Source organism: Saccostrea cucullata, unplaced genomic scaffold, assembly GCF_032062105.1.
Source record: "Saccostrea cucullata isolate Sc308-1 unplaced genomic scaffold, CSIRO_AGI_Scuc_v1 ctg15441, whole genome shotgun sequence".
NCBI classification, from domain to species: Eukaryota; Metazoa; Mollusca; class Bivalvia; order Ostreida; family Ostreidae; genus Saccostrea; species Saccostrea cuccullata.
The window spans coordinates 1-14,825 of NW_026918965.1; the positions used below are offsets into that span (position 1 = coordinate 1).

General features: G+C 33.4%; 1 protein-coding gene across 1 annotated transcript; it reads left to right on the plus strand.

Moving 5' to 3' along the window:
* Window positions 1–7,365: 7,365 nt before the first annotated feature.
* On the plus strand, window positions 7,366–12,885 carry LOC134276533 (26S proteasome non-ATPase regulatory subunit 6-like). The gene is made up of 8 exons (XM_062758781.1): window positions 7,366–7,538; window positions 8,899–9,104; window positions 9,956–10,101; window positions 10,603–10,822; window positions 11,200–11,308; window positions 11,614–11,782; window positions 11,967–12,072; window positions 12,625–12,885. The coding sequence occupies exons 1-8, from the start codon at window positions 7,394–7,396 to the stop codon at window positions 12,691–12,693; spliced, it is 1,170 nt and encodes a 389-aa protein (XP_062614765.1). The 5' UTR covers window positions 7,366–7,393; the 3' UTR covers window positions 12,694–12,885.
* The last annotated feature ends 1,940 nt before the right edge of the window (window positions 12,886–14,825 follow it).

The following is a 14,825-nucleotide window of genomic DNA, read 5'->3' on the forward strand; positions in this document are numbered from 1 at the left end:
TTATAGAGCGTCTTCAAAGATATCTATATATGTTTTCATTTTTTTCATGCGTGCGTTTATTGCAAAGATATGACCAAACCAAACTTTGTCTTACTGTCGCGGGTTCGAATCCCGCTGGGGGCGTTCCTCCAATTTTTTCTTTGTTTTTGTCTTTTTTCAGTTGCAAATTACTTTTCACTCTTTTATAACATGTGTGGAAGATTTTGCCGATTTTTAAAAGCTATATTTAGAGATATTTTGTGAAATACCTGGAACAATCACGGTCTGTTTTGAGAAACTACTGTAAATGAATGTAAACGAAAAAATACATTCTGAAAACTTTTTTATGGCATGATGCTGCATAGAACTCTACAGAAAAATCGGTCAGAAGACCTACTTGTTGCCCTAGCAACAAGAATGCATCTAGTTAAGGTCTTCCGTCTTCAGCATATCAAACAAAGCTGATAGATAATTTTTTGTTTTGATGACGTCACTTCCGGTTTTGAGATTTTGGCGATTTAGTGATTTTTAGAGGGTCACTTTGTCCGGCAGTTTTCTCAAAAAGCACTCAACACAGAAGCATGAAATTTTCAGCGATGATAGAGCAACATGAGCTGATGTGACACATACCACTCTTTTTCTCCGGAAGTGCTGCACGACGGCGCTCGCTATGGCCCGAAAAAAGTCCTATCGCGAATATCAAAATTTTTGACACCTTTTCTAAAATATCTTTTTACCTGCAAATATTTTGTTAAAACATATACAACAAAAGAAGTGTAGAATATCAAGATCTTTCAAATGATATCTCGAAAAAAGGGCTGGCCCCTAAAATTAAGGGCCTAGAGGGGCCTGCAAATATTTTGTTAAAACATATACAACAAAAGAAGTGTAGAATATCAAGATCTTTCAAATGATATCTCGAAAAAAGGGCTGGCCCCTAAAATTAAGGGCCTAGAGGGGCCGAAAGATTTTCCTTTATATCTCAAAAAGTATTGAGAATTTGTAATACATCAAAGAAGCAAAGTTGTTTCAAATGTCAAGTTCAATCTATTGAAGTCGTCAAAATACGTCCGACGTCGTCACTTCCGGCCAAACCGGAAGTTGTCGGAAAACGTGTTTTTTGCCGTTCTTGACAAGTTTTTGGGTTACATATGTCTCTGGGAGCATAAAAAGTAATTTTTCCGTCCGTCGTTGATACTTCCGGTCAAACCGGAAGTAGCAAAAATGGCTTATTTTGAAGGTTTTCATGCAAAATTGAAATTATAAAGTCACTTGAGACTACTTAGCTCACTGCTTTCTTTTGTTCCGTTACTTCCGGCACTTCCGGACAAAACCGGACGGAAGACCTACTCGTTGCTTTGCAACGAGCTTTGCTCTAGTTATTTTTATTATTGTTTTTTTTTTTACCGATTTTGTGCACGCGATTTCTCGGAAACGGCTCGGTCGATTTTCATGAAACTCTCAGGACTGATGGAACATCAATCAAACCTGATATATAATTTTTTATTTTTATGACGTCACTTCCGGTTTCAAGATTTCCGCAGTTTAGTGATTTTCAGAGGGTCACATTGTCCAGCATTTTTCTCAAAAGTGCTTTTAGATAGAAATGTAAGATTTTCAGCGATGATAGAGCAATATGTGCTAATGTGACACACACCTTTCTTATTCTCCGGAAGTGCAGCACGTCGGCGCTCGCTATGGCTCGAAAAAAGTCCAATCGGGAATTTAGAAATTTTTCACACATTTTTGGCAATATCTTTTTACATGTTAATATTTTGTAAAAACATATTGAAGAAAAATTATAGAGAATGTCACGATCTTTCAAAAGCTATCTCGAAAAAAGGGCTGGCCCCTAAAATTAAGGGCCTAGAGGGGCCGAAAGTTTTTTCTTTATATCTCAAAAAGAATTGAGAATTTGTAATACGTCAAAGAAACAAATATGTTTAAAATGTCAAGCTCAATCTATTGAAGTCGTCAAAATACGTCTGGCGTCGTCACTTCCGGTTTAACCGGAAGTAGTCGAAGAACGCTTATTTTTGCCGTTCTTGACCAGTTTTGAGGTAACATATGTCTCTTGGAGCTTAAAAATTAATTTTCCGTCTGTCGTCGGTACTTCCGGTCAAACCGGAAGTAGTGAAAAATGGCTTATTTTTGCATTAATTAACATAATTTAGAGGATTTAAAGCATTTTGGCGCTTTATTTTAATTATTGTTAAAAATTAAAGCTACTTCCGGTCAAACAGGACGGAAGACCTACTCGTTGCTTTGCAACGAGCTTTGCTCTAGTTATTATTATTATTCTTTTTTCTTCTTATTTCTTCTCCGGTACTTTTTTGTCCGGAAGTGTTCTCAGAAACTGTTCACCCAACTAAGTTAAAACCTTTTTAGGGTTAATAGGTGTGTTGTGTAGGTGTGCTGAACGAAGGTCATTTTGCCCGCATACGCCTGCACGTGCGGGCGCGTGAAGTGAGTTTAATGACTGATATACTTAATATAGCCATAACTTTTATATTTTTTGATAAAATGCTTTGAAACTCATTACATGAGGATATATTAATAGTGTTAATATTATGACACTGTCAAAATAGCACGAACTCACGCGCGTGCACGTGCACTTTGCTCTGATTGGCTGAAACTAAAATCTCAATATCTCTTTTGTTTTTTGAAGAAATTCTTTCAAATTTTAAACATAGTCATGCATTAGGATATCCTACAATATGATGTATAAAAATTTCATGAAATCACGCGCATGCACGTGTGCTGCAATCTGATTGGCTGAAACTTTAAATGGCTATATCTCCTTTATTTTTTGACGAAATGCTTTGAAATTTAAAACATAGTCATGCATTAGGATATCCTGCAATATGATTAAAAAAAATTTCAAGAAATCATGCGCATGGACGTGTGCTGCAATCTGATTGGTTGAAACTTTAAATAACTATATCTCCTTTGTTTTTTGATGAAATGCTTTGAAATTTAAAACATAGTCATACATTAAGATATCCTACAATATGATATAGAAAAATATTTATGAAATCACGCGCATGCACATGTGCTGCAATCTGATTGGCTGAAACTTGAAATGGCTATAACTCCCTTGTTTTTCAACCAAACAGGATGGGATTTAGAACATAGATAAATATAAGGGACTCCCATAAGAAGGTATGGTCATCATGCACGTGCACGCACGTGCGTGCATTTGAACGAGTGAAATTGAAAATACACTTGAATGAGTGATTTTTAATACTTTTGGACTGAATGCTTTAATAAATAGTATATTAAAATATATAGATAGTGTAGTCAAGATGATATGGTCATAAAGCACATGCATTCACATGCGCACGAGTGCAATGCTAAAATTTGAATATAATTGGTATCCTTTGGGGAAAACATTGTTAAAGTGAAAATTGCACAGAATTTGTGTTTTTAATGAAGCTTACAGGGAATATGGCACCAAAAGGGAGTTGGGGAGCGTTTGGGGAACATCTGTAACGGTTCCCGTTACAATTAGCACTAGTTCTTATTAGGATAATATAAAATATTTAATTGTTTTTTTCTCATAAATATCAAATTGTTCATATAAAAATATTAAATAATGTTTTTTTTTAAATTAAAACCATGATTTTTAAAAAAATATTTCATTATTTTTAAAATTATTTTAGATGTCTTCTTATTTCAAATATAAAATGAACAAGAAATTCTCTTTCTCTACAGAATTACATTTAATTATATCTGAACATTGGTGTAAACCTAAAATGATAAATGCGTACATTGAATTTTTTTATCTGGAAATATAAATATGAAAACTAAGTTAATTTATTTTTAGATATCCATGCATATGTACTGCTATACTTCAAATATAAACTTCAAGAATTATTGTTTTCATCCTTGAAATATAATTATGAAAACTAACTTTAAATTTATTTTTTAGAGATACATTTACCATGTTTACTACTATATTTCAAATATAAGGCGAGAGAAATTATAATTTTTGTTTTACGGATCCGCCGACCCGATTTTTCCGATTTCAAGAAAAACACTTGTGTAAAGTAATGATATTTTATTATGAGTTTTTTTTCACATCTCACAGCAATAAATAAGACATAAATAAAACAAACATTTTTTTTTTGATAGTGATTTTTTTTTAATGGAAAGTAATAATTATGCTGATCTAGTTTAGATTCTTTGAAAAAACATTCAATTATAATCATTTATAAAATAATTACCGGTATATACTTAACTTGTTTATCGGTAATATTAAGTACAAGCATTTTCACTAGTATAAACACAACCTTTTTTGATGATTATGCATAATTATTTCTTCAAAGAGTCTAAATTGTTTTTATTTATTTTCTAATAAACATATGTTGTGTTGTCCAAAATAATGTATTTGTTTCTATTTTTTTTTTACGTAAATGATATTAATATTTTATTCATAAATTTAAATTAATTACTTTTTTGAATTAATTAATTCTCTGGTTAAATTTTGCTACTTTTTTTTACATTAAAAAATTATTGAACTTTAATTTTTTTTCTTTAATTTATATTTATTTTGAATCAAATTTTAACTCTGGTTGGTATATTTTTACACTGTTTTTATTTCCCAAAGGAAATAATTCTCAGGTAATTAATATATACGCATACCAGAAAACAGACTATAGCCTGTTAATCACTCAGGTGTAAAAATCAAAATGTTGGCTATGTGGGAATAGGATTTTTCAAAATGTTGGCTAAGTGGGAATAAACCGACTCCTTTATAGCCGTTTTTCATTAATTTTGTTGTTTCTGGGTCTTCTCTCCATGAATTTTAAAGGCGTTATAAGTGTATTTTAACCGTAAAATTTATTTCAGTTGTTTAAAAAATGGAGAGACGACCCAGAAATACCAAAATCTAAACTTTTTCCATTTATTTTTTGGTAGAAAATTGGAAAAGTCCAATTGTATATAGGGCTTTGGCTTTAAATAATGATTTAAATACTAGATATGTATAGTGCCCCGCGGTAGCTACACTGGTTTGTCGCTGGATTCGACATACATGTATATCGAAGCAGCATTTTAGGTTCGAATACTGTGATTTCTTTCTTTTTTTTTCTTTTCTTTTTTTTTTTTTTTTTGCTTGAAATTTCTGAATTGGTAGTAAAAAAAAAAAAAATACTCCTTGCATAAAGTTATGGAATGCCATATACGACAGCCAACTGCTTACTGCCAACTGCTGACTGCTTACTGCCAGCTGGCAGCTGCTTACTGCCAACTGCCACACATACTGTATTGGCATAAATTTTATTTTTATATTGATATTTATGTAAATTTAAAAAAAAGGCGCGGATCTATAGGACATTTGTTCCAAGAAGGTCACTCTGGTAAAAAAAATCCAAACCAGAAATTTCTTGACAAGAAAAAAATACGTAAAGTCCTTTCCTAAATGTGAAAATTTATTTCGGCCGGGGAGAGGGGGTTCTTATGCATCATACCTTCATGTGTATGACATTTTTCAAACCAACTTAGCACGAATCAAATAACTTTTAGTTGGTTTAGTTTGTGCATTAAATAACTTCACAATTTCAGAGGGGTGTTCCGGACCCCTCTCTCTAGATCTATACATGTAAAACATATTTTATTTGTACAAACCAAGAGATATAAATGTTTGATCGGCGTTTTCTATTTAAGCATGCTAAGTGGAGGGTCCAAGGTCAGTTATACCGGTAGTTCGTTTAGTTTATTTAACGTATGACTGCACAAAATTTAATTGCCCCCCTCCCCCCCTCCCCCCTTTTTTTTACATCTTTAATTTGAGGAAATTTTTAACTATAAAATATAATGGAAAACGGAAATTTATTTTCAAAACATCTTTCTCTGCGAAACGACAAATCTTTATTATTATTATTATTCTCTCTTCAAAGGTTTTGTTGTCTGCGGGGGAGGGGGGGGGGGGGGGTCTTTAAACATTAAAAGCAGAAAATAGTCATTTTATTACCTATTTCAAATAGGAAAACAAATTTTAAAAAATAATCAATGTACTTTATCAACCGCAGATATTGAATATTACATGAGATAAAACATATTGGTCATTTTATTCAATTTAATTTTACCAGGGTGACCCCCTTGGAAGAAATGTCCTGAATTCGTGCTTTTTTTGGTGAAAATTCATATAAATATCAATACAAATATAAAATTTATTCAAATATGTGTGGCAGTTGGCAGTAAGCAGTCAGCAGTTGGCAGTAAGCAGTTGGCTGTCGTATATGGCATTCCATATAAAGTTGCAAATTATGTTTATAAAAATAATTTTACATTAATTGTTTTATTTTTCGATGTGTTCACATTTTGTCATTTATAGTGCTAACGTTTCCAAATAGAAATAAACATACATGAAATTGTAACTACAAAGTTACACCAGTCCTGCATGATAAAAAAAAATATTGAATATATTAAAAAAAAGCATCTTTTATCTTTTCTTTACATTCAATTTTTTTATTGCATTTGAAAACTGAGCACAAAAATTATTTAGTGTTAGTCTTCTATTATATTCTGTTAAATGTATCCAGCATAGATAATGTATCTTTCATGGCGCCTTTTAATTAAATTTTTTTTTTTTTACAAATATACAAACAGAAGACAGAAATCCATACCCATGAAGTTTCTAGGTTCATTGTATAAGATGATGCATGGTGCTTGGACATTTAAATCTGAATTGTTTCGTGTCATTGATTCCTGACGACTGCCTATCTAGTGCGCCCACATTCTTTCGTAGTTGTTAGTATCCAATGAAAGGTCTTAAATTTGAACACGGGTTACATATGTGAAGTATATGCGTATATGAAAGCCCTAGACCTCGACGTTCTAAATAATTAAAGTTATATGGCCAAGGTTAAAGTTTTTTTTAATTAGGCCAATCTTTAAGGTCAAAGACAAGAGGTCAAATTTGTTGGTATCCAATGAAAGGTCTTTTCACAAGAATTACATATGTTATGTTTGAAAGCTGTAGTCCTTATCGTTCAAAGGTTATGGCCAACATGGCCAAGGTTAAAGTTTAGAAATTTAGTGTAAAAGTGCGTCAAACTCCAAGGTCAAGGTCAAGAGGTCAAATTTGGTGGTACTCAAAAAGGTATTGTTGCAAGGAATACACCTATATGATCCATAGTTTCACCCAGTCAAAAGTTATTGGCAAGGTTCAAGTTCAAACAGACAGCAAGACAACTAGAGAGACAGACACTATAGACGCCTAGACAGATTGACACTACAAAATTATATACCCCTGAAATTTCGTTTACAGGGGCATAAAAATTTTTATTTTAATTTTCACTTTTGCGCAAACCATCTCAATGCGCGGATTTCTTGGTGACACTAAGTTTGAGATTATCAATCGGGATCGAGATTCCTAAAATTCAGAACAGTACAACTTCCTGTAACAAAAATGCCGATAGAAAATTTAGAAGAAGAAGGTTTAGAGAAAAACCCAAATTTTGAGCATGCCCAGTGGAAATTTCTTTTAGAAACTGACAAATACAAAAATGATGTTGAAATCAAGAAGAAACTTTTGGCCGCAGTTGAAGCGAATAGTAAGTTTCCTGAAAAATCGACCACTCACATTGTTCAAAACTCATGTGTCATTGTTTACTGCAGGGATTTATCTAGCTATTTTGTTTTACTACCGTTTTATATGTAAAGGGGAAAAATGAGAGCCGCAGGCTCGATCTGAGCGCCGGAGGCGCGAATATTCTAGGGGGGTCTGGGGGCGTGCCCCCCCGGAAAATTTTTAAATAAATGGAGCAAAATCCTGCATTCTTAGAGCTTCTGAGGGTCATTTGTAGACCTTTACAAAGGCCACAAAAACTTCACTTTTGAGACAAAATTTTAAATAACAAAAAACAAATTTAAACCAGGTCAGTACTTTATTAATTTTTTTCTCTCAATATCTATCACAAATCAATTCTGTTTTTCATGTTTCACTACTAACATTGTTTTTGTTGTTACTCCATTCTTCCGATTCATAGTGATTTAAGCTCCATCTTACTCATCTACACTTTTCTTAACTCTGCAATCGCACACGTATATTTTTGACATCATGGACATGGCACATGTTTACCGATCAATATCAACTAGAAGCTTGAATAATCTACTCTCTCTTTTAAAAGCGTTTGAATGACTAGGATTGTGAATTAGGATATGCTGTTAAACATCAATCGGACAAAAACGGAAAATTTCAGTACGATGTTTTAAATATTCTCCGTTTAATTGGAGACTTTTCTATCTGAAAAAGGGGAATTTTTCACCTTTCTCAAGAGGGGAAAGGTACCGTTTACCGGTAGTAAAAACAGCCTTGATAAATCCCTGTACTGCTTAGTGTTTCATTTGTTCAGGATTAAATAAATCACAAATATATAAATTTCAAATAATTTTGTTGATTTAAGGGGTTTAAATTTTTTTTTTAGATATTCACTGGTAGAAGGAATGTTAGGCATATACAGTTGACTTATCTCAACGAGATATTGTAGGTACTAAAAATCTTGGTCTGGTGTCACTAGTCCATGTAATCTGAAATATATGACATTTTTCAGGGTTTTTTTTACGATTTTGATGTTTTTTGCATCTAAGTAAAAGGTCAGAACCGGCATCATTACGAAAACTGGGAATTGGCCGCAGGCTTCATATTTTAGCGGCTTTGGTGTGGACGATGATGAGCTTATTCATGAATACTGCTAAAAAATCATTTATAAATGTAATACAGGCACGAACATGTGTAGGACTAATTCATGATTAAACCAACAAGTCCATATCCATTGATTGCGCTAAATTTTGAATACGCCAAATGATGTACACATCCAGTATTATACCCTATTGATATTTCAAGTTTTTTTTATCATCCGTCCCATTGAATTCAAGATAATGAGTATTGACTGTTCATCTTTTCGTTGACAGATATGGCTCCATTTTATGAGCAGTTGTGTAAAGATTTGAAATGGAAGTGTGATGAGAGCCTCCTTAAGAAAATGAAGGCAGCCAATGAAGCAGAACTCAAGAAAATAGATGCCTCTATAGAGGACGCTGAGAAAAATCTGGGAGAAACTGAAGTCCGAGAATTCATGCTGAAGAAGGCAGAATATTTATGTAAAGTTGGAGACAAGGTAATAATCAGAATATTGTACGAAATATTTCTTAATCAGTCAGGGGCATAACTCAAACAAGTTATAAAAAAAATAACTTAAATAAGTTATTTTACATTATTTTACACACTCAAATTTACTTTTAAAAATAACTTAAAAGTTATTTTTATATCCTGCTTGGACATTGATTTCTTAGAAATTTTGTATTTCCTGCCAATTGCATTGCATTTTGGGATCACATTATGTAATACTAGATGGAGTTCACTGACTCCAATGGAGAATTGGTGAGGAGGTGGAGATAAACAGCATTTTACTCCTTATTTTGTGGTTTTATCCACATGGTGTATATGTCCAATTTTTATCATTAAGTAAAAAAAAATCCCTACTTTTCCCAAGACTTTGAACACTTTTCTAGCATTGAGCAAGGTTTAGATTTAATCAAACATTTATTTTTGTCTTGGTGCACGAGCAAAATCCTTTGGTGCACGGGGTGTGAAGTTAGGGAAGAATGACACAAAATAACTTAAACAAGTTATTAATTTATTGAAGCTATTTTGGGAAAATAACGTGTTTGAGTTATTAAGGCTGGGAAAAAGTAGGTCATAGCAAAGAGAAGTAACTCATTCAGACAAAAAATAACTCATTTGAGTTATTTTTGAAAATAACTTGTTTAAGTTATGCCCCTGACTGTTAATAATGAGGAACTTCATGATTAAAGTGTACATTATCATAATCATAAGACTCTACTTTCATTATTTGGGGCACTCTGTATTATAAACTAAATATTGATGATCTTCTTCAATTTTTGGGGGGAGGGGGGCCCTGTATTGCTGGTATAAACTAAATATTGGTATATGTATTTGAATTTGTAGGAGGCCTCATTAACCCAGTTTCGGAAGACCCAGGAGAAGACTGTTACCCTTGGATACAGATTGGACCTTGTGTTTCACCTCATCAGGATGGGTCTGTTTTATATGGACCATGACCTCATTACACGGAACCTGGAAAAAGCTCAGAGGTACTGGCTGGAACATGTCTCCTCAAACATGTCTCCTCAAAAGACATCCATGTGAAATGAAAAACTCCCTATCTTTAATATGAAAACTTAATTTTTTTGTCAAGAATTAAAAAGGAATTGCATTTGTGGTTATAAAACATTACAGTATATTGTTGAGTACATGTATATATTCTCATGTTGTTAATATTCAGTTTTAAGAATATGCAAAAGTATTCAAATAATAAACTTTATAGTGCATATGTACTAAAATCAATTATTATCATAGGGCAAAATGTTGGGTTTATACATGTATATTTAGAAACATGATACATTTGTTGGAGTTGGAACATTTTATGGTGAACATGAATTCTTTGTTCTGTTCCTACAATGAAGCAAATATTAGAATCCCCCACAAAATGAGTAATTTTATTAATTTCTATAGTATAAAAATCTGTTTTGTTCATAGTCTGATAGAAAACATTTTCTTGGTGCATTTTATAAAATATTCCCATGTCTTTGCAGTCTGATTGATGAGGGTGGTGACTGGGACCGCAGGAACCGCCTGAAAGTTTACCGTGGGATCTACTGTATGTCAATCAGAGACTTCAAGCAGGCGGCGACCCTGTTTCTTGACACTGTGGCGACCTTCACCTCGTATGAACTGATGGATTACCAGTCGTTTGTCACCTACACTGTACTGTGTAGTATGATAGCTCTAGAGAGACCAGAGCTCAGGGAGAAGGTAGGTTTGGATTTAATATAGGGAAATGATTTAAAATTTTGCTGTGATATTGGCATAGTTAAAGTAAAGCATAGTTAATTAAAAGTGTACACTTGTGTAAAAAGTGTATTCCCAACACCAATACAGATATTTTGAAAATTTTATATTTGGAAAAAAGTATTGTCACCTATTTAACATGGTTAATGCATCCTTAACATGAAAAAGTGTTTTCCTACATCAAGAACTGTGAAAACAATATTTGATTAACAGAAGTCATTGAAAATTTCTTAAGGCAAATTTCTGATTTATGCTTTTAAAATTAAATGTAAATATGTATAGATAATATGAATGTTATTATAGTTGAGTACTGGTAAATTGACTGTGTAATATTTTGACAGGTTGTGAAGGGGTCTGAGATTTTAGAAGTCCTACACAGTCTACCAAAGATCCGATCTTTCCTGTTCTCTCTCTATGACTGCCATTACTCAGACTTCTTCAGATATTTAGGTATGTGTCAGACAAAATAAAATATCAGGCTACCTCAAATATCTAGGCATGTGTTTAGATAAATATCAGTCTTCATCCCACATCTAGGTACATTTGCGTTCAGGTAAATATTACAAAATTATCAGATATCTAAGTTTGTGTCTTAGATATCTAGGTACGGTATGTGTTGGATCACGCTGATGCATCACCAGTATAACAGTGCAACCGTTAAATCACCATTAATCATTTATGGTGCTCTAATTTTTGTATTTTATACGGTAATAAATAAATTAGACTATGATAACATTTCTGTGTTATAATTCCAGCTCAGGTGGAGGACCTGCTGAAGTTTGACCGCTTCCTGTCCCCCCACTACAGGTACTACACCCGAGAGATGAGGATCATCACCTACACCCAGCTCTTGGAGTCCTACCGCAGCCTCACTCTGGACTACATGGCCAACGCTTTTGGGGTCACCACTGAGTTCATTGACCAGTAAGATTTGTTTGAAAAAGTAATTTTAAAAACGTTTATCGAAAGCAAGATATTGATAAACATTAATTTAAAGTTGGAACTAAATTTAAAGAGGGTGACAAATAAGATCAGGAACTACTGTCATATTATACCTATCTAATAATTAAAAGGTGCATGTTATACAGGATGATAATTTTTTTAATAGGGAGCTGGCCAGATTTATTGCAGCCGGTAGACTCCATTGTAAAATAGACAAAGTGAAAGGCATTGTAGAAACTAATCGACCAGACAGTAAAAATTGGCAATATCAGGTGAGTTACACCTTCAACAGGGCAGTGGAATGGGGTCATCAGGGTTGTGGGGTCGGGTCATCTGGCCCAGAGACCAAACCCTGAGAACAAACTGAAGTCAAAATTTTGATTCTAAGTATCTTTATAATACATACTTTATCAAAAATTTGCAGGTTTGTATAATATTCAAATTTAAACATATGGAAGAAATTTTGTTCTGTTATCAAAATTATTTCCAAAGTTTTATTGATTTGGAATTTTGACTTAAGTCTGTTCTCAGTTTATGGTCTTGGGTCCAGGGGTGTGGGTTGGGGTCATTAGAGCTGTGGGTTGGGGTCATCAGGGCTGTGTGGGGTGCTTTATTCAAGTTTATACTTTTATTTCTCCAAGGAGAATTGATTAACATAAAGATGCAGGCTTTCTGTTATGATAATGCTTCAGATAAATAATTGTAATAAACTGAATTCATTATTATTCAAAAACCTTTATCAGGAGGATTACATCATTAGAAATCATTTTAAACAGGCTAAATGGGCTACAATAATTCTCTAATAACTTTGATTTTCTTTTCAGGCCACTATAAAACAAGGAGATGTTTTACTAAACAGAGTACAGAAACTTAGTAGAGTGATCAATATATAAACCTCTGTCAGCATTGAGAGGGATGTCATAATACTATAAAAAGACTAGATGACTAAATATGGACTTGTGAATGGATCGGTGTTTATTCCATTATGAACTGTTTCATACTGCCATCGTTCGTGTTATTCACTGTGTTGAAATGACATACATGTTTAAAAGAGATCAAAGTAAATAAAATTAAACAAAAATTATGTTTTGTTTTTCAAGAGTCTGCAAAAAAAGGCAGTTAACACTGTAAAATTAAAAATTTTGGGGTGTGTGCAGTGGGTGGATGGGTTAATTTTCATTATTTTTGAGGTATGAAGAGACCCATGAAATGTAAAATTTTACATACATAACTAGTGTACTCAATTCTTTATCCATGAAATCAAATCCCCAAGAACAAAGAGTTTTTCCTCAAACCACAATAATTTGACCCCACACAATTATGTGATTTTACAGTAACAAAAATCATGGAGATTTTGAGAAGTTTCATTTTGATGTAGATGTGCTTTAGTTTTATAAAATTTGTTTTTTAAATGGAAAGTGGAATAAAAAGAAGTTGTGTTTGTGAAACACTAATGCCCCAAAGGACAATTTTTGGGAAGGTTAAAGTTTCTCAAATTTAGTCAACTATAATCCAGAAAATTGAGAGCAGAAATGTTCGAAAGCAAAATATACACACATTATATTGTCAGTCTGTGCAGTTGTGGTGAGCAGACTTTAACAATTGAACGCACCCGGTGAATTGTAACCTTAAGTTAACAATAACGGAGCTCATGCCCTGTTTACAAAAACTACGTTTTACAGGTGTGTTTAATTTGCTAAACTCTGCACACAACACTAAGCGTGGAATGACTTGTGAAGGGGTTTTACTTTCGAACATAAATATATTTTTGTGTGAAATGTTATTAAAATATATGTCATAATATTATACAGAAAATAACTTCAAATCTGTGTCTGTGCACCTTTAAATAAATTAAAACTTTAGAGATCAATTATATACCGAAAATATTTATACATTAAACAAGTATAATATCAAGGAACTTTTTATTAATGCGCAAGAAAATTAATGCCATGTTTCTGAATACTACATCATCAGTTTCAGAGAGTGGTGATGTGGGTTAAGAAAACCACAGTGTGGTGATCTAGAAAGTCGGATCACGGTCAAGTGATTTCCTTAAATCTACAGAAAATACTGTAGTAAGAGCAATACACATTTGGGTATATAACAAGAGGCCTATAGGCCACATCACTCACCTGAGCACATGGGCTAGTTAAAAGACACAAATCAGCTTAGTATTGAAAAGCTTACTTGTTGGGGGAGGGGGAATTTGAATTTTCTATTATTTGAAAATGTCACTATATTAATAAAATATACATGTATAATTTTGCCATACTTGAAAAGAAGATATTTCAAAGATTTTTTCAACATATATAACTTATCTGCCATTGTGACCCCTCGCTGGCCCAATGGTTCTGGAGAAGAATATTTTGAAAAAAATTTCCCTATATATTCCTATGTAAAACTTGTGACCCAGCCCTCCCCCTGGGGGTCATGATTTGAATTAACTTAAATCTACACATGAGGATGCTTCCACATGAGTTTTATCTTTCCTGGCCCAATGGTTCTTAAGAAGAAGATTTTTAAAAGATACCATTAATTTTTCATTCATAATTATCTCCCCTTTGGAGAGGGCTTGTCCCTTCCTTTGAACAAACTTGAATCCCCTACACCCAAGGCATCATCGCAAAATCAGGGCCAAAATGTACGATCCTCTCCCTTTCTGGCCGTGGTTGCATCATTGTCGCAAACCACGGCCAAAATGTACGATCCTCTCCCATTCTGTAGGAGAGAGCTATATGCTGACTCCGGACCGTGGCTTGAGACGATGCACCCAAGGATGCTTTGTGGCAAGTTTGGTTAAAATTGGCCCAGTGGTTCTTGAGAAGAAGTCAAAAATGTGAAAAGTTTACAGATAGACAGACTACAGACAAAATGTGATCCAAAAAGCTCACTTGAGCTTTCAGCTCAGATGAGCTAATAAAAAGTTATACTAGTAACTATAATTATAAGTTTAAGTTTTCAAAAGAAGGTCAAACTCCAAGGTCAAGCTCTAAAGGTCAATTTGTTGGTATTCAAAGGATGGTGT